At 42.7% G+C, this 18,280-nt stretch overlaps 1 protein-coding gene across 1 annotated transcript; it reads left to right on the top strand.

Moving 5' to 3' along the window:
- The first annotated feature begins 467 nt into the window (after window positions 1–467).
- C21H15orf40 (chromosome 21 C15orf40 homolog) lies at window positions 468–7,510 on the top strand. Its single transcript, XM_052659803.1, has 4 exons — window positions 468–598; window positions 1,917–2,043; window positions 4,132–4,259; window positions 5,564–7,510. The coding sequence occupies exons 1-4, from the start codon at window positions 485–487 to the stop codon at window positions 5,657–5,659; spliced, it is 465 nt and encodes a 154-aa protein (XP_052515763.1). The 5' UTR covers window positions 468–484; the 3' UTR covers window positions 5,660–7,510.
- Window positions 7,511–18,280: the final 10,770 nt, after the last annotated feature.

Below are 18,280 nucleotides of genomic sequence, written 5' to 3'. Positions count from 1 at the left end.
AACGAAATTAAAGAGAAAATAGGACAAGTATAAACATTAATAATGGGTTTTCTGCCATTTAGATCACAAACCACCGCCACTTTTTTTTTTTTTTTAACCATTTGCAGTTTCTCTTCATGGCTTCCCGGGAGATACAGTGGTAAATAATCTGCCTGCCAATACAGGAGACCCAAGAGTCGTGGGTTTGATTCCTGGGTGGGGAAGATCCCCTGGAAGATGAAATGGTAACCCACTCCATTCTTGCCTAGAAAACTGCGTGGACTGTGGAGCCTGGCGGGCTACAGTCCGTGGGTTCTCGGAAGAGTCGGACACAACCTAACGACGTGTTATGCAGTAGTTCTTCAGGTCTTTCCAGGAAGAAGGAGTCTTGCTCCCGCCAGCCAGAAGGCGTCGCCCTCGTGCCCGAGCGGAGGCTCAGGCGAACGGGGCCGCTCCGCGCTGCTGCGTGCGCACGCGCAGAGGGCTCTTCCGGCGCCTGGCCGGGATGCGGCTGTTGGGCTACGGGTTGAGGCTGCTCGAAGCTGGGTCTGGTTCTCGGGCTGTCACCCGGCTCCCTTTGGGCGCCGACATGCCTAAGAAAGGTGGTGCGACGAACAAGGCCAGTGGCAATTCCCGTGGCCGCGGGAGGGTGGGCCGCAGGAATGCTGGTTGAGGAGCGCGGGAGAGAAGCGGGACACGCGGGTGGGTAGAAGCTCCGCTAACCGCTTGTTGTCTCCGAGTCCCAGGCTTCCTTCTCCCACCCCACTAGGCTGCGCCGCCGGCCACCCGGAGAGGTCGAGCACCTGGGCCGGCGTCGCGCGTGCCTCTCCCCGAACCGTGACTGCCGCCCCTCCGGCCTCGCTCGCGCACTCCCAGGGTCGCGCTTCGTGTTCCGGCAGCACGGTGTGGCCTGTACTTCCCTGGGAGGCTCTCGCCAGCGTTCAGTCCCCTTCCCATCCTCGACTGTCTTCCCACCGCTCCGTTGGGAACCCACCACTTCCTATTTCCCTCCCACTGTCTGCAGGGCCGACTCCGGTTGGTTTCTAAGCCTCGGCTCTAAATTTGCTTCCTGCTGGGAGCTTCTCCGGCGTCCCGAGGCCGAGCTGCCTCCTCCTTTGCTGCGCGGTGATGCCCCGTGGGTGTGTGGTCGGCGCTCCTAGCATAGTGTACCAGTCCACAGTCCGGGCTCCTTGAGGGCAAGGGCCATGTGTCCTTATTCATCTTTACTCATCCTTTGCCTCCACACCCCCTGGTGCGCAGTTTATGTTTGTTGAGTGGAAAGTTCCTAGTACAGCTTCTGACACATAGTAGTTCTTAAAATCAGCTTCCCGGGTGGCTCAGCGGCGACGAGTTCCCCTGCCAGTGCAGGAGACATAGCTCCAATTCCTGGGTCGGGAAGATCCCCTGGAGGAGGAAGTGGCAACCCACTCCAGGATTCTAGTCTGGGAAATCCTAATAACAGAGGAGCCTGGCGGGCTACGGTCCATGGGGTCGGAAAGAGTCAGACACAACTTCGCGGCTAAATAACAATAAGTCCTTTAAATACCAGTGTTGTTCCTTTTTTCTCCACCCTTCCCCCCATATAAACACTTCCAGCCGTGGTTGTTCACAAACGTTTAACTTGTGTTGCTTGAAATACAAAGATAAATAATGAATAGTCGCTGCCCCTGAGGAATGGGAAATGCAAAGGGACCGGCTCTAAGGTTTACCAAGGCAGGAACAAAGCAGTGGGGTTGATCGGAAGCCTTTGTGGAAGAATTGATTTGAGCCGTGAAAGATGTTGGAAGACCATTCTAGATGACCGGAAATCCCTGGACATGACTCATCAGCCTAATTTGCCTTGGTTAAGGGTGAAAAGGAATCCCGGAAGGATCAAATGCGTGGGGAAGTGTTTTGTAAACTGTGAAGCTGTAGTGTGGTTGTTCTTGTCGTTTTAGGGTAAAAACCAGAGCAAGGAACCAGAGAGACCACTCCCTCCCTTAGGTCCTGTGACAGTTGATCCTAAAGGCGGTGTCAGCATAGCCATCCATGCCAAACCTGGTTCCAAACAAAATGCTGTGACAGGTATACTGGACCCTGGGGTAGGGATCTTGTATGAAGGACTCAGTTGTCCCCTGCTCCATCCTTCTTTTGCCTTAGTTTGCTGAAAATTTATCCTGTATGGTCAAGTGTATTTTTCACGTCTGCAATTAGAGGCTTCTCCATTTTTAAACTCTGAATTCTAATTTATAGGTATAATCTAGTGCTTAAAACTGAATACATATATCATATTTAAAGCATACCAAGTTAGATGAAAAACCACTAAACACTGTCCTTTTTTATATTTTTTAGCCAATATTGTGGTGATCAGTTCAAAATACAAATATTGAGTCATTATGTTGTACACCTGTTCTATGTCAATCATACCTCAATTTTTAAAAAGGTAGTTTAGAAAGAACTTACACAGAAATGTTTGTAGCCTAGATGATTCTTAGTCTGTCCTATTCCAAAAGTAGAAATGTTCAGAGAAGGATGTTTCGGTTGTTTTTTAATGATCATTGGTCCAAGGAGGGAGAGAACCTGATGATCGACACCTGTGTGAGCTTGTTTTCAGTCCAAGCTATACAAAATATTTCTGGGCCCAGTTCTTTCATCTGTCAGATGAGATCGTTGGCCTGTTAGAAGCTTTTAAGCTATTCCATGGACCCCAAAAATTGCCTCAGGGTTCTCTGTGGTGGGCACAGGTGAGGGAAGCAGAGAGGACTCCTGAGGAACTGTTGACATTTGCTTTAAATGTTGGAATTTCAGGGGAAATTGAGTGGAGGTGGGGGATTCTGTTTGGGGGGAAAAGTTTGAAAAGCATTGATCTGAGTATTCTTGATGGTCTTTGTCACCCACTAAAGCTCTGTATTCTAATTTTTAAAATATTTTGAAAACAAGACCTCAGAATTGGGGTGCTGGGCCTGGTTTGTGCTTATGGCCATGTTAGCGTAGCTGTGTGTTGGCTATCCCCTCCTTAGCCAGCATTTTCTAAGTAGTTGCTGTGGACACCGTCTCTACATACTGCTGGAATACCATGTTTCATCAGATACAATTGGCCATCAACTGTAAGGTACACACGGTACTTTATGTACCAGTAAGACAGACAAAATCCACATCAACTAAACGTTTTCTTTCCCATCTGTTGTAAGATAACACCTGGATTTCAAAGATACTAAAATGTGAAAAACTGCATCATAAAATCAGTGACAGGATAGGAGAAGGGTTGTTCTACTGTCTCATTCCCGTGGACTGTGGCCACGTTTACACGGGCGAGATGAATGAGTGTGGAAATGCCCGGGTAACCCCAAATGTCGGACTAGCTCAAGCTCATTTGCAAACTGCTTTGAATATATACTCCTCTCAGAAATGACATGGAGGACTGCAGGCAGGTTGCTCTTTATGAAGGCTGTATTGATGAGGAAGCCTGAAGCACTTCAGAAAGCAGTGTTCATTGTCCTGGATTTCAAAGCATGAATTCAAATTTATTTTTGAATCACAACATCACTTTCTAGCCATGTGACCTTGAACCCATTACTTCTCAATTCCAGTTTCCTCATTTGTAAAATGGAGATGATAAACTATAGCAACAAAGTTGTTATTTGTAAAGCCCTTAAAATATGTTTGTGTGCCCTTAAACTTGGTGTAAGTGCTATGTAGCTGTTAACTAAATAAATACATTTTAAAAACATCAGAGAGGCATTTCACTGAGGTGAACCTAATGCAGTGCTTCCACTTCCCTAATGAGGAAGCTCTGAACAGGCCTGTACAGTCCGTGAGCTAACTCCTTCACTCACTTCTCAGTGACTGCTGGGCTAAAGCCCAGCTCCCCTGACTCCCTGCCTGGGGCTCTTCCTATCAGACCAGGCGCAGTTTCCAGCTCCTAATTCCAGATTATTGCCCAGGATTCTGTGGGCCCACCTTGGTCAGCAGGTAAAAACCAATTTTCTTCTCTGGGTTTCTATAATGGTAGTAGCATGTTTATGTTCCCTTAACTGTGATGAGCTTCATCATTCTTCATTCAGCAGTTATTCACTGAATCCCTACTATATGCCAGACAAATGCAAACGCTTTTACAAAATATCCCCACTTCATGAAGAAAAGGAACTTTATGAGGATCTGTTCTCATTCCAGACGTGACAGCCGAGGCTGTGAGTGTAGCCATTGCAGCGCCTCCGACAGAGGGAGAGGCTAACGCGGAGCTGTGTCGCTATCTTTCCAAAGTCTTAGAACTCAGGAAGAGTGATGTGGTTTTGGATAAGGTAGGCCTCTCTCTCTCTCAACACCTTTGAGTACTACATCAGTCATTACTTTAAAACACCAATTTTTTCTTTTCAAAATAATTGAAAAACCAGTTGTTTTTAACTCTTATATACATTTAATCACCAAAAATCTATAATTCTTCCTAGTCCCCTTCCTCCCAAATGCCTTAGTCCTTCTGAGTTCATGCCTGTACCTGCTCTGTCAGATTAAACTTGCTTGTCTCTTCCCTCAGCTCATCACCTTAGTAGAAATGTCTAAAATGGTTCTTGTTGTTTGTAATCTCCATTAGTGAGTCCATCAAGCACATCTGGTCCAGCATGTCCTCACTTTTACTGGGAGACACTCCTTAAAGAGATGGCTCATATGAAGTCATTAATACTTCTGCACTAGAAGGGTCTGCACTAGAGGTGGTGGGAAAAATCACCTGGGAATGATTTCTAAAACACAGGTTCCTGGGCATTACCCCAGACTTATTCAAATAGAATCTGCAGGAGTAAGACCCGCCCAAGCTTTATTTCTTACAACTCTGCTTGTTTTCCAGTGCTATATTCTGTAGCTCCCACCCAGGATCCAGTGGGCACTGAGTCATTGATTAGTAGGCTGCCCCTAAGCATCCATATGATCAGGCCATGCCCCTCCGCATCCGCCACAGCAGGTCGTTTCTGACTTTCTGCCAGTGCGCATGCTCTGACATCTGCCTAAAAGCCCTCCCCATGCTTCCACCTGTGCAGCTCCTACCCATTTAGATAAATACCTGCTCAGAACTTACTTTCTTTAAGGATGTTTCTAAACAAATCTTTATAGTTGTCTTAATCGGTTGTGAGATCATAGCTCTTGGATACGTGGTCACTTTTTGTTTGGAATTTTTCAGAAATGTGTAACAGTATAGAAAATAGCAGTCCTATATTTAGAATTATTTTTAATCAAAGTTTATATTAAATTGCAATATTTGTTTTGGTAATTTAAACAAAAGTATTACTTGAAAACAGAATATTGTATGTCCAGATTCCATACTCATTTTGAAAATGCCTAATTTTTACTACAGAAATTGATGTATGACAGTAAAACCTCTGGGGAATTGTAAAAAAAAAAGAAAGGAAAAAAGTACTGAATCGGAATCTGTTTCTGGATAGACCAGAAATGGCTAGGAAAAAGCAGCACTAAGCTACCAGGAAAACTAGCCCACCTGTGACAGCCCCACAAGGACACGGTGGCGTATCCTCAGCAACTGAAGTCTGCTGTCACTAATAGCATTAGAAAGTTTAGTGTGCTGTCCTGACACCAGTTTTTCCTTTTGGTCCAGGGTGGTAAATCTCGTGAAAAAGTGGTGAAGCTTTTGGCCTCCACACCTCCGGAAGAGATCTTGGAGAAATTGAAAAAGCAAGTTGAAAAGAAATAAAAGCAAGAAACGAAAAATACGTCCTTGAGAAAATTTTTTTTATTGCTAATGATGGAGAGACTGTTAAAATACACTTAAATACATAGAATGTGTAAATATATTTAATAAGACCAGGACTCAAAAAAGAAGTATGAAGATTAAAAGTACTGGACATGGAACTTAGGTTCTCAAATTCCTGATCCCAGACAGCTCGGGACATGTTACTCTGTTTTCACAGAATTACAGAGTACAGAACTGGAAAGGATATTTAGGATGACCTGATTTAGCCCCTTTCATCTTGTGATGAGGCTTCTGACTTCAGAAGTTAAGAGTATTCAGGATCACTTGGTGCAAGCTGGCAACTAGAACTTAGATCCTTTGGCTTCTAGCTGAATGCAGTTTATCCTGGTTGTAAATTAAAATGGTAATATTTCCATAGCAATTACTGGAATTCTGGGGACTGCCTTCTAATCCAGTTTAAAAGTGACGGAGGAAACCTGTCACACTGCTTCATAGTGTCACTTTATATTTTAAAATGCTTATGTAAATGGCTTCCCTGGTATCTTAGCTGGTCAAGAATCCACCTACAATGCAGGAGACCCTGGTTCGATTCCTGGGTCAGGAAGATCCACTGGAGAAGGGATAGGCTACCCACTCCAGTATTCTTGGGCTTCCCTGGTGGCTCAGCTGGTAAAGAAGCCACCTGCAATGCAGGAGACCTGGGTTCAATCCCTGGGTTGGGAAGATACCCTGGAGAAGGGAACAGCTACCCACTCCAGTACTCTTGCCTGGAAAATCCCATGGACGGAGGAGCCTGGTAGGCTGCAGTCCATGGGGTTGCTAAGAGTCAGACACGACTGAGCGACTTCACTTTGACTTTTCCCTTTCATGCATTGGAGAAGGAAATGGCAACCCACTCCAGTGTTCTTGCCTGAAGAATCCCAGGGATGGGGGATCCTGGTTGGCTGCTGTCTCTGGGATCGCACAGAGTCGGACACAACTGAAGCGACTTAGCAGTAGTAGCAGCAGCAGCAACCCACTCCAATATTCCGGTCTAGAGAATTCCATGGACTGTGTAGTCCATGGGGTCACAAAGAGTCAAACACTTTTGAGCAACTTTCACTTTAATGTAAATGCAACATTTTTTTGTCTTTTTAAAATTCTGTTGAGCATTTTGTTAAAAAGAACAATCAAGACTTGGAATTTAGAGAGTTCCCTGGCAGTCCAGTGGTTAGGACTCAGCACTTTCACTGCCACGGCCCAGGCTCAATCCCTGGTCAGGAAACTCAGATCTCATGAGCAGAACACTACCAAGCAAAAAAAAAGAAGATTTGTAATTTCACGTTAATTTTCCTCTTGGATGGTAACTCCAGTCATCAAATCTATTGTCCTTATGAATCTCCTAAGATCTTCAAAAGAAGACAGAAGATCTGGAAACTATTTTCAATACTGGTGAAAGCCTGTCCTGTCAGAAGTCATATCTATATTGAGGCTTCAAAAACTAATAATATCTTGTTTTTAAATATTCAATACAAACTATAGTAATTAAGGTAATCTAGATAAGTACTAAATTTGCTGATGGAAGAGTTGATTTGCAATTGTCTGCTTTGTCCAAATCCACTAAAAGGACCAATAATAAAAATGATGGATGGTAAAAGAACTGGGAGCCACTCGTCCAGGACAACTTATTTTGTTGAGAGGAACCAAGGACAGTCAGTGCGGTGGCTCATCCGAAATCAGAGTAAAGGACAGAGCGCAGGTTGCACTCAGCTGCCTTCTCTTATGCCGTCTGCCCCCAGATGTGCTCTGCTTTACGTGGTCTTGGCTTCAGAATCCTTTCTGTTCTTTTTCAACACTGTTTTGGTGTGTGCACTACAGGCATATTTTTACTTGTGGTCTTTACATGAATCCTTGTTTGTTAGGGTGCTTTCCCTGATAAGTAACAGAAACCTAACTCATCTGGCTTAAGCAATGAAGGGATTTATTAGCTCATATACCTGAAAAGTCTCAGAGGCTGGGTTTACTTAGGGGTTGGTTTGACTCATCAGCAGTTCAGTGATGTCATAAAGGACCCACCTACTTTCCTTCCTGACTTACTTCAGCAGTGCCAGCTTTACCCTCAGGCCCACTTCCTTCTTGGCGGGAAAAAGGCAGCAGTTTCGAGCTTCTTATCCACCTATCACCCCCTCCAGTAGGAAAAGAAATACCAAAGCTCTTATGAGAGGCCCTTTTCCTTGTATCTCAGCCCAGATCAAGTCACACAGTTTCTAAACCAGCCCCTATTGTCAGGGAATGCCAGGTTGTAACGCAAGGTACCTAAACCAGTGACTAATGAGGAGAGTTACTCTCACTGTTTTACACTAATCAAGGTCCATCCTAGAGCTGGAGATGGGCTCAGCCTAAACAGAAACAGAGGAGAAAGCAGAGAAGGGGAAGTACTTGAATACAAATTAGGAAAAGTTACAGAAATAGGAGTCTGGATAGGAGTAACAGGTATCCACCACAATCATCTATTTAAATAGCCATATTTTAACATAAGAACGTTTTTGCCTAGTCACTTTTTTTTTGAGAAACGCACAGTATCTTTTGAAAAAAGAACATCCAGTCATCAAAAGTGGTTGCCAGAGGTAGGAACTGGTTCAGGAGCTGTGTTTGGGGACATGATTTCCCTTTCTTCCTCAGCGAACAAGGTTGCCTTTAGCAGTCTGTGCTCTCCTGACCTGCACAGGGCTGTTCCCCATTAATAACAATCACAGCTAAGGCCTGGGCACCTTGATCTGATGTGAAAGTGTAGTTAATGCAGCTTTCTTCAGCTGGACCCTGTTCTTCCTCCAAGAACGTTAAGACAGGCCCAGTGACCTAGGACAAGGATACAAAACCCCCAACCCCTATAACGTGTCAGATAATATGATTATAGCTCTGCCTTCCCCCCATTAAATTTAAGTGACTGCTGTTTCTTGTCCTATCTGTTGTCCTGAGGGTCCAGCCTTTCAGGCAGCCCATGAACAAGGTCTGAAAGATACTTTTCCCACTCTGGTGATAATATCATGGTGGTGGTCCAGCAGTGCATATGTAATCTATCATCTGCACTTTAATATGTGATAATTACTCTTGCAAAAATGATTTAATTAAGAATAGTAAATTAGTAACTTGGGTGCCTGCTGCTTGCCAGACACTGCTAGGTGCTTTGTCTACACTACACTGACCAAATTGGAGGCAGAAACAGGGAGCTTGAACTCCCGATGGCCATGAGCTCCTCCTCACTAGTTTGCCACCTGGGGGATGGAGAGAACCAGAGCATGCAGGTGGCACCTTTACAGTGCTTAAAATTCCAAACAGCTAAAGACTCACTAAAGAGCCTCTTGAAAGTGAAAGAGGAGAGTGAAAAAGTTGGCTTAAAGCTCAACATTCAGAAGGCTAAGATCATGGCATCTGGTCCCATCACTTCATGGGAAATAGATGGGGAAACAGTGGCTAACTTTATTTTGGGGGGCTCCAAGATCACTGCAGATGGTGATTGCAGCCATGAAATTAAAAGATGCTTACTCGTTGGAAGGAAAATGATGACCAACCTAGACAGCATATTAAAAAGCAAAGACATTACTTTGTCAACAAAGGTCTGTCTAGGCAAGGCTATGGTTTCTCCAGTGGTCATGTATGGATGTGAGAGTTGGACTATAAAGAGGGCTGAGCGCCGAAGAATTGATGGTTTTGAACTGTGGTGTTGGAGAAGACTCTTGAGAGTCCCTTGGACTGCAAGGAGATCCAACCAGTCCATCCTAAGGGAAATCAGTCCTGGGTGTTCATTGGAAGGACTGATATTAAAGCTGAAACTCCAGTATTTTGGCCACCTGATGCGAAGAGCTGACTCATTTGAAAAGGCCCTAATGTTGGGAAAGATTGAAGGCAGGAGGAGATGGGGATGACAGAGGATAAGATGGCTGGATGGCATCACCGACTCAATGGACGTGAGTTTGGGTAAACTTCAGGAGTTGGTGATGGACAGGGAGGCCTGGTGTGCTGCGGTTCATGGGGTTGCAAAGAGTTGGGACATGACTGAGCAAATGAACTGAACTTAACTGAAAGACTCACTTTAGGAGGCAGTACTTTTCTGGGCTTCAGGCTGCCAGCATCCCCCTCTTACAGATTCTGGACATTCAGTTAGGTAGTTCCTTAACCATAAGGTAGAATCAAAATGTTAGAACCCATTATGGGCCCCCACTTCAGTCTTTCTTAATGCCTGTGACTAGAGACAAAGTTTATAAGGCTAGATTTTCAGTTTACATCCAAGAGGTGGCGCCATAACGCAACAGCAGAAACCCACACACAGTTTAAAGAAAGGAATGGATTCTCAATTCCTTCTGAAATGAGTACTCTTAGGAATCCCTTTCTGTTGTGCCCGACTACCAATATCAGAATCTTTGGTCCTTCTTGTCTGGTCTCCTCAGAGACGTTCCTTACACTTAATCCCCTCTCATTCTGGGTTTAGCACAGACCAGAGTGTGGCATTAACCAGAGCCGACTGAGTACTCGGGAGTGTGGGTCAGCACTATGGTGGAGCCAGCAAGGTCCCAAGTGCCTCCCTTAACTTTGAAGCTTTCAGATATCCCATCTAGTCACTGTCTTTGAAAACAGAATTGGGCTGGACAACTGACAAGGAATTAAAAGGATGCCAGTTTATTAACTGGAGTGAAGAACACACCTGCCAAATAGACTGTAGTGGGATCCTCTAGTGAGTACCTTCTGTCCCTCTGCGAAATCTCTTCAGAGCCTTAGATTTCCCCAGACATACCTGAGGAATTGAAGCACTGTGGAGAATAAGGGAGCAAGTCAAGTCCACAGAACCCCAAGCCTTTAATCCGATTCTAGAACTGTGGTGCCAGGACAGTTGCTGCTGGTAACGTGTGGGTCTTGAGCACCTGAAATGTGGCTAATCAAATCTAAAAAGCATCACAGAAATATAGGTCCTATTGGGAACAACACAACAGAAGAGGCTGAAAATATGACATGGAATTTAGAGGGCAGGATAAAAGTGAGCAAAGAAAGGAAGATGACAGATCCAGAAGTCAGACACAGGAAAACCAACACATAGCAGGAGAAGGGAACCGAAGAAATGGAACAAAGGTTTGAAGATACAAGCAAAATATTGGAGAAATAAGATAATTTTACAGAACGAAGGTGTCCCAGGTGAAATACTGACAGTGATCAGCAATGAAACACAACCCAGTAAAGTTCTCTGAAGGTAAAAAAGCCTGTGGCCATCTAGATAAAAAGTTGAAGTCACAAGGAAGAAGAGAGAAAACATGCCTGCAAACTCACATGTTGCTGATGGGAATGTAAATTTCTACAGTTCTTTAGGAAATGCAGCATTTATTGAAATAATACAGGTTTTTTAACCCAATAGTTCTATTTTTGAGACCACCCCAACAGAACATATAAAAGCATCAGAGGATATATGGACAAAAGCAACATGGCATAGTTAGTAGAGGCAAAAAAGGAAACCGAAGTGTCTACCTATTGGAGAATGGTCATATAATCAATGGTATATCCATACCATACCATGTCATATTATTAAAATTAAGTCATTAATTTTTAATCTATGGCTACTTACCTGGAGTGATGGTTGTTATAATCTGTTGTATGAACAAAGAATAATACACACGTGTGGATTAATATATATATATATATAAAACCTCAGTTTAATAAAAGAAAAACATATACCAAATTTATTTATTTATTTATTTTTATACACCAAATTTATATGGGCCTGGTAAAAGAGACAGAAGCATTCAGAACAGGGCAGAATCACTGGTTAGGTGCAGATTATTCATTTGTCTAGTTTTACTTTTTACAGTATTATTTTGTATACATGCAAAACATATTAGTGAAGGAAACTTTAAAAAGAGAAACACAAACATGAAAAAAGCTGTGGACTTCAGCAGTTAGAGCAGTTTTATTTACCTCTTTCAGACAAAGAGGCTGGAGATCCTTTAGTGAGTTAAAAGGACAGTATAAAAAAACCATGAGATCATCATCACATTGTCCCCTGAAGGCATTTCAGGAGAAGTCACTGAAACCCGGAGAAAACCTAACTGGTAATTAATACATGGGGCTCTCCATACCCCCTGGGGCCAGGAGTGAAAACAACTGAATTGGCCCATGAGTACACAGAGACTGGAGATCTGTGAGCTGCACTTTCTGTACTCACATCAGCCCAGAGTTGCCCACTCTACTTCTGGAGGCACAAACCTGATGCTGACTGGGCACTGAGTCTGTGCCCCACCCATTGATGTTTACTTTGCACAAATGCTTTCACTTAATCCTTCAAGGGGATGATCAAATCACTTAAGAGCAATTTTGATGAGGAACAGCTTGTCCTCATTAACCCCCTCCCATGCCATCCCATAAATCTTAAAATCTGAGGGGTGTTATCCACAGCTCATCCCATTTTCCAGTCTGGCAGCACTGATAACGAACTACTCAAATAAGCTTGTGTCTCGCACATGCAGGCCTCAGCAGTGTTACCAGCTGCTGAGGTCACTTCCTCTTCAACCCTGGTATATTCTCTACAGACAGCAGTCCAACTGACTGAGACCCATGCAGCCAGCATGGCCCTCCCCTGCCATCTCCATAGCTCATGGGATCTCTGCTACCATCCGTATTTTCCCCAAGAGCTGGTCCCAGTAAAGGTGTCAGACTAGAAGGCTACCTTACAGCTGAATGGTAGTCTACCACTTGAATCTAGTTGCTGCTGCTGCTAAGTCGCTGCAGTCATGTCCAACTCTGTGCGACCCCATAGACGGCAGCCCACCAGGCTCCCCCATCCCTGGGATTCTCCAGGCGAGAACAGGCCCCAAAATAATTTGATGTAGCAAGACCCAGGAAAATATGTTTAGCTATTACAGCATGTCAAACCGAATAGGTCTGAATTCTTAAGTATTAATCTGAAAATTAATATCATTAATTTCTACAGATGTCAAGAATATTTACCGCTGTTGGTCTTCATTCTAAGTTCAAAACTGGAAAATTTTTTAAAGCATATCTAAGTTTATAAATCTACACAGAGGAAACATTCTCTGAGTGACCTATATAATTAGATTTTTCACACAGAATTAACCAAAGCCTAATGTATTTCAAAGTGCCCATTTATATGTATTATTTATCAAATATAATATGTATTTAATATGTATTTTATTGGGCTCCAAAATCACTGCAGATGTTGACTGCAGCCATGAAATTAAAAGATACTTGCTCCTTGGGAGAAAAGCTATGATAAACCTAGAGAGCATTTTAAAAAGCAGACACATTACTTTGCAGACAAAGGTCCGTCTTGTCAAAGCTCTGGTTTTTCCAGTAGTCATGTATGGATGTGAGAGTTGGACCATCAAGAAAGCTGAGTGCTGAAGAATTTATGCTTTTGAACCATTGTGCTGTAGAAGACTCTTGACAGTCCCTTCTACTGCAAGGAGATCAAACCAGTCAATCCTAAAGGAAATCAGTCCTGAATATTCATTGGAAGGACTGATGCTGAAGCCCCAATACTTTGGCCACCTGATGCAAAGAACTGACTCCTTAGAAAAGACCCTGATGCTGAGAAAGATTAAAGGCAGGAGGAGAAGGGGACAATAGGGGATGAGATGGTTGGATGGCATCACCAAGCTGATGGACGAGTTTGAGCAAGCTCCAGGAGTGGGTGATAGACAGGGAAGCCTGGCATGCAGCAGTCCATGGGGTTACAAAGAGTCAGACACAACTGAGCGACTGAACTGATATCAAATAAGCTTCTTTGGTTAAAACACAGGACAGTGAAAGAAAAAACCCAAAGAAAATTTTCAGTGAATTTATATATTTTTGTTAATGTATATTATATATAAGTATATATAATACATCAATTTATCTAACATTACCAGTCAGTGCTTTAACACAGCATTTCCAGCTAACTGAAGTTCTCTAACAAGCCACCTCAAACTGGGACTATTTATTTCCTAACAAGAACAAAAATTCCCTTTCACTACAAATGGTAGTGCTAATTAAAAGAAGTCAAAGATCCAGAGCATAGATTTCTGTACATAGCGAAATCTGTGTTTGAGTTGACTGAATCAAACAGAATACAAAGTCTAGGGAAATTTTTAAGGTGTTAAAAAACTATTGAGAAACAAAGTGTAGTGCTTTCAATAGAGTTCAAAATTAGTGATATCAGTAATCTTCAGGATAAAAAATCATTTCCTTCCTTTTTGGGATTCTAAACTTAAAATGGACATTTCATTACCCTTAACTGTCATAGAGTTTTATATTTCCTTTAGGGGGACAAAATTATAAGGGAACATTACATCCTTGTCTGTTGAGCATTATGTTATAAGGAATGCAGCTTTAGAAACCAAAACTATGCTGGGAATCTTACTGGCTTCTTCATATATGGTTTCAAGAACCTAAAAACTATTCTTAGAGCAGTAACCCACGGTTACTATACTCTGTGCTGTGCTTAGTTGCTCAGTCATGTCTGACTCTTTGCAACCTCATGGACTGTAGCCTGCCAGGCTTCTCTGTCCATGGGATTTCCTAGGCAAGAATACTGGAATGGGTTGCCATTTCCTCCTCTAGGGCAAATCCTTCTAGCACTCAAGGAAAAAAAAATTTTTTTTTCCTGTCTTAAATCTCTAGTAAACTGATCTCAAAAGGATACTAATTTGATGTGTTCCATAATCAACATTGTCAAGCCAGTGTCAATTTCCAAACAGCAAATGCCAGTAATTTTGGTTCAGCTTTGATATAAACTTGTCTTTCTTCTTTTTGGCCACACCATGGGATCTCAGTTCCCTAAACAGGGACTGCACCCAAGCCATTTACCTAGTCCTAACCACTGGATTGCCAGGGAATTCCTCTCTGTCTTCCATATTTGAAGCGTTTATTTTCTGAAGGATACATTTTGTTCTTTTGCTAATCTGTATAGTAGTACACCTAAGGAAACAATCACATATCTTTAGTTCTCAATCTGCCTACCTCATTTGGGATTCCCTCATAGTTTAGTTAGTAAAGAATCCACCTATAATGCAGGAGACCTGGGTTCAATTCCTGGGTGGGAAAGAACCCCTGGAGAAGGAAATGGCAACATACTCCAGTATTCTTGCCTGGAGAATCCCATGAACAGAGAAGCCTGGTGGGCTACAGTCCACAGGGTTGCAAGAGTTGGACACGACTGAGCGACGAAACCACTACCACATCCTTTGTATCAATACTATGCTTTCAGTTCAGTTCAGTCGCTCAGGCGTGTCTGACTCTTTGTGACCCCATGAATCGCAGCACGCCAGGCCTCCCTGTCCATCACCAACTCCCAGAGTTCACTCAGACTCACGTCCATCGAGTCAGTGATGCCATCCAGCCATCTCATCCTCTGTCGTCCCCTTCTCCTCCTGCCCCCAATCCCTCCCAGCATCAGGGTCCTTTCCAGTGAGTCAACTCTTTGCATGAGGTGGCCAAAGTACTGGAGTTTCAGCTTCAGCATCAGTCCTTCCAAAGAAATCCCAGGGCTGATCTCCTTTAGAATGGACTGGTTGGATCTCCTTGCAGTCCAAGGGACTCTCAAGAGTCTTCAACACCACAGTTCAAAAGCATCAATTCTTCAGCGCTCAGCTTTCTTCACAGTCCAACTCACATCCATACATGACCACTGGAAAAACCATAGCCTTGACTAGACAGACCTTTGTTGGCTAAGTAATGTCTCTGCTTTTTAATATGCTATCTAGGTTGGTCATAACTTTCCTTCCAAGGAGTAAGCGTCTTTTAATTTCATGCTTTACAGTTTATCAAATCCTTTCCTCTCACTGATTTAATGCAGCACCAATTATATACAGCTGAGGTTTTAATGGTCACAGGCTTTCATTTCCATTCTCAAGCTCTTACATGTCTGGTCACTTGTTTTTATGATAACCCTGTGAGAGCGACAAGCGTATCACCTTGTTATCCCCATTTTTGCAAGTGAACAAATAAGCTCAAAGTTTAAGTGCTTACTTTTCTCAAGGTCAGATACCTTGTAAGACAAACTTGGAGCCAAGATTCCTTATGCTTAGTCTATATGCTATTACAAGAGACTACCTATTTGAGATGAATTTCACTTGACACATTTTTTTTCTTCTCCACTTTTCAATGATCCTTAAGTTGCTCTGATGTTCTTTTCTGTCTCTCCCACATGAAGCAGAAACCATGTCTTTTTATTTTTTCCTGGTTTTAAATACACAAGGGAGCAGTCTGATGTAACTGCTAATTACACACACACACACACAAAAACCACCACCACATAAATTACCCATGCTGAATGCAGAAATAACCCATGTTAAAAGGAGGACTCATCATATTTCCAAGAAGAGTTGATACTCAGGCCATATATGCCCTATTGTATCAGTGTGAAAATATTTAAGTACTGTTGGAAAACACTTTTCTTCCAAGCTTTCTGAGAGGCACCCTCCGTGGTCCCTTCTATCCAGAGATCTAACTAGTGTCAATAGCTGGCACAGTAGACAGCCTCCAGGACCCTGCTCCAGAGGTGTGGCCCAACAGGTCAGCAGCTGTGCTTTATCAATTGACAGGTATTTTTAATAACCCATCTGCTTTTGGGGTTCCCTGGTGGCTCAGATGGTAAAGAATCTGCCTGCAATGTGGGAGACCCAGGTTTGATCCCTGGGTCAGGAAGATCCCCTGGAGAAGGGAATGGCTACCCACTCCAGGATTCTTGCCTGGAGAATTCCTTGGATGGAGGCAGCTGGCAGATTGTGACCCATGGGGTCACAAAGAGTTGGACACAACTGAGTGACTAACACTTCCACACTTCACTTTCATACCTGCTTTCAGAAAGGATCTTGGGCTATAGCCAAGCCATTCTTAACTCTCTGGGCCAAGTACTCTACTGTAGTAATAAAGACCTATCTTAGTATACCACCACTGGCTTGTTTCCTACTGATGTAATTAAGAGGGCTATGGGGAAAACCCTTATCTTATTGTTAACGTTTTATTTATAGCTGAGTGTGAGCACTTGGTTTATCAAATCCTTTCTAATGAAACAGTTTCCTGAAAGGACGGCTTTGCAGGAAGGGGGTGTAGCGGAGAGAGTTAGATCCAGAGCGTATAGGAGAAGCAGCATCTGGAGATGTCAACCTCTAAGCAGAGTGCTAAGAAAGAAGGCAGCAGAAGGCAGACTCGGGAAGCTCCCTTTCGATATCTCTGACCTGCCATGAAACTTGTGCTCTTAATATTACCCTTAAACCAAATGAGCTTTTTTCAAGAGATATGAGGACAGAGCAGTAAAGCTCATCTCACTGTATTAATGAATGGACTAACTACCAAAATTTGAAGGAGAATACTTACAAGTATTTTACTTAAATAAAACCATTATAATGGCCATTAAAATGATGGGAAATATGGTGCTCATTCTGAAAGAAAGTTTCAGCATCACTGGATTTACAGAAGAGGAGGCAGCAAAAAAATCTCACCTCCAGCACATCTGGAGGTGAAATAACATTGTAAACTCAACCTACATTAAATACCATAAAAGTAAATAGTCAAAATACAGCATTATTTACATATAACTGAGAAGAAAGGGAACATTACAGACTTAAACTTTTGCATAACGTGTAATGTTTATGTTAGCAAAAGCCTTAGTGTTTGTGTAAAATGACTTGTGTGCCTTAATCCCACCCACCACTACATTAAATAAGATACTGAAACTGAGACTGATTCCTTCCTGATTTTACAGCTTTATTCTTGATATCCCTCTAAAGAGAGACCAAAATGATTGTGAAAATGACTCATACCTGTAGAGTAATTACAAAGTTCCACATTCACATAACAAAAGCCAAATGAAATATACTAGGGAGAGGGTGGGATGATTTGGGAGAATGGAATTGTAACATGTATACTATCATGTAAGAATCGAATCGCCAGTCTATGTCCGACGCAGGATACAGCATGCTTGGGGCTGGTGCATGGTGATGACCCAGAGAGATGTTATGGAGAGGGAGGTGGGAGGGGGGTTCATGTTTGGGAATGTCTTTAATTTAAATTAAAATTTAAAGAAAAGAAAAAAAAAGAAATATACTACAATTGTTTTACCTTTCAATTACTACTGTGTACAATACATCATCAGTAGGCATAGCGGTGCATAGGAGCTGATGTACTCCCTGTGTAAAATTTTAGGAATGCGCACATCCGAGTGTAGGGATACTTCCTCATCTTACAAATTAAAAGCAAGCATTTTCTACATAAAATTTTTATTTCTGTGTAAAACAAAGACAACTCCTGAAGGTCTAACAAAGAAAATTATATACACCATTCAAAGCACTATTAAGTCATGAAACAAAGACAAATCTGAGGTAGAAGTCAAGCAATATAACCCACAACCTTTTTAGGGGAGTATTTATTTCCAGCAACCATCATGTCTCTCCAGTAAGATCTAATTTTTTTAAATTCCCAAGTTCCAAAAAATTAATAATCCATTTTCTACAATCAGATGTAAAACTATGACCAACAAAAGATACAGTGTAAACTTTTGTCATGTTAACAGAGTAAATAATTTTACTAAAAGTTGCTGACACTTCTATCAGTAGTAGCCATAAGGAGGCCTTTGGTTGTAACCATAGTGTCCATATTGAT

The sequence above is a fragment of the Budorcas taxicolor genome, chromosome 21 (assembly GCF_023091745.1).
Source record: "Budorcas taxicolor isolate Tak-1 chromosome 21, Takin1.1, whole genome shotgun sequence".
Lineage (NCBI taxonomy): Eukaryota > Metazoa > Chordata > Mammalia > Artiodactyla > Bovidae > Budorcas > Budorcas taxicolor.
Note: the sequence above shows the minus strand (reverse complement) of the source record. Positions and strands in the feature narration are given on the sequence as shown.

What these genes read in the sequence shown, in the direction of transcription:
- C21H15orf40 (XM_052659803.1), top strand. Translation starts at nt 485, where the DNA reads ATGCGGCTGTTGGGCTACGGGTTGAGGCTGCTCGAAGCTGGGTCTGGT. An exon ending in CAAACAAAATGCTGTGACAG is followed by an intron (nt 2,044 to 4,131) that starts GTATACTGGACC and finishes TTCTCATTCCAG; the next exon opens with ACGTGACAGCCGAGGCTGTG. An exon ending in GTGATGTGGTTTTGGATAAG is followed by an intron (nt 4,260 to 5,563) that starts GTAGGCCTCTCT and finishes CTTTTGGTCCAG; the next exon opens with GGTGGTAAATCTCGTGAAAA.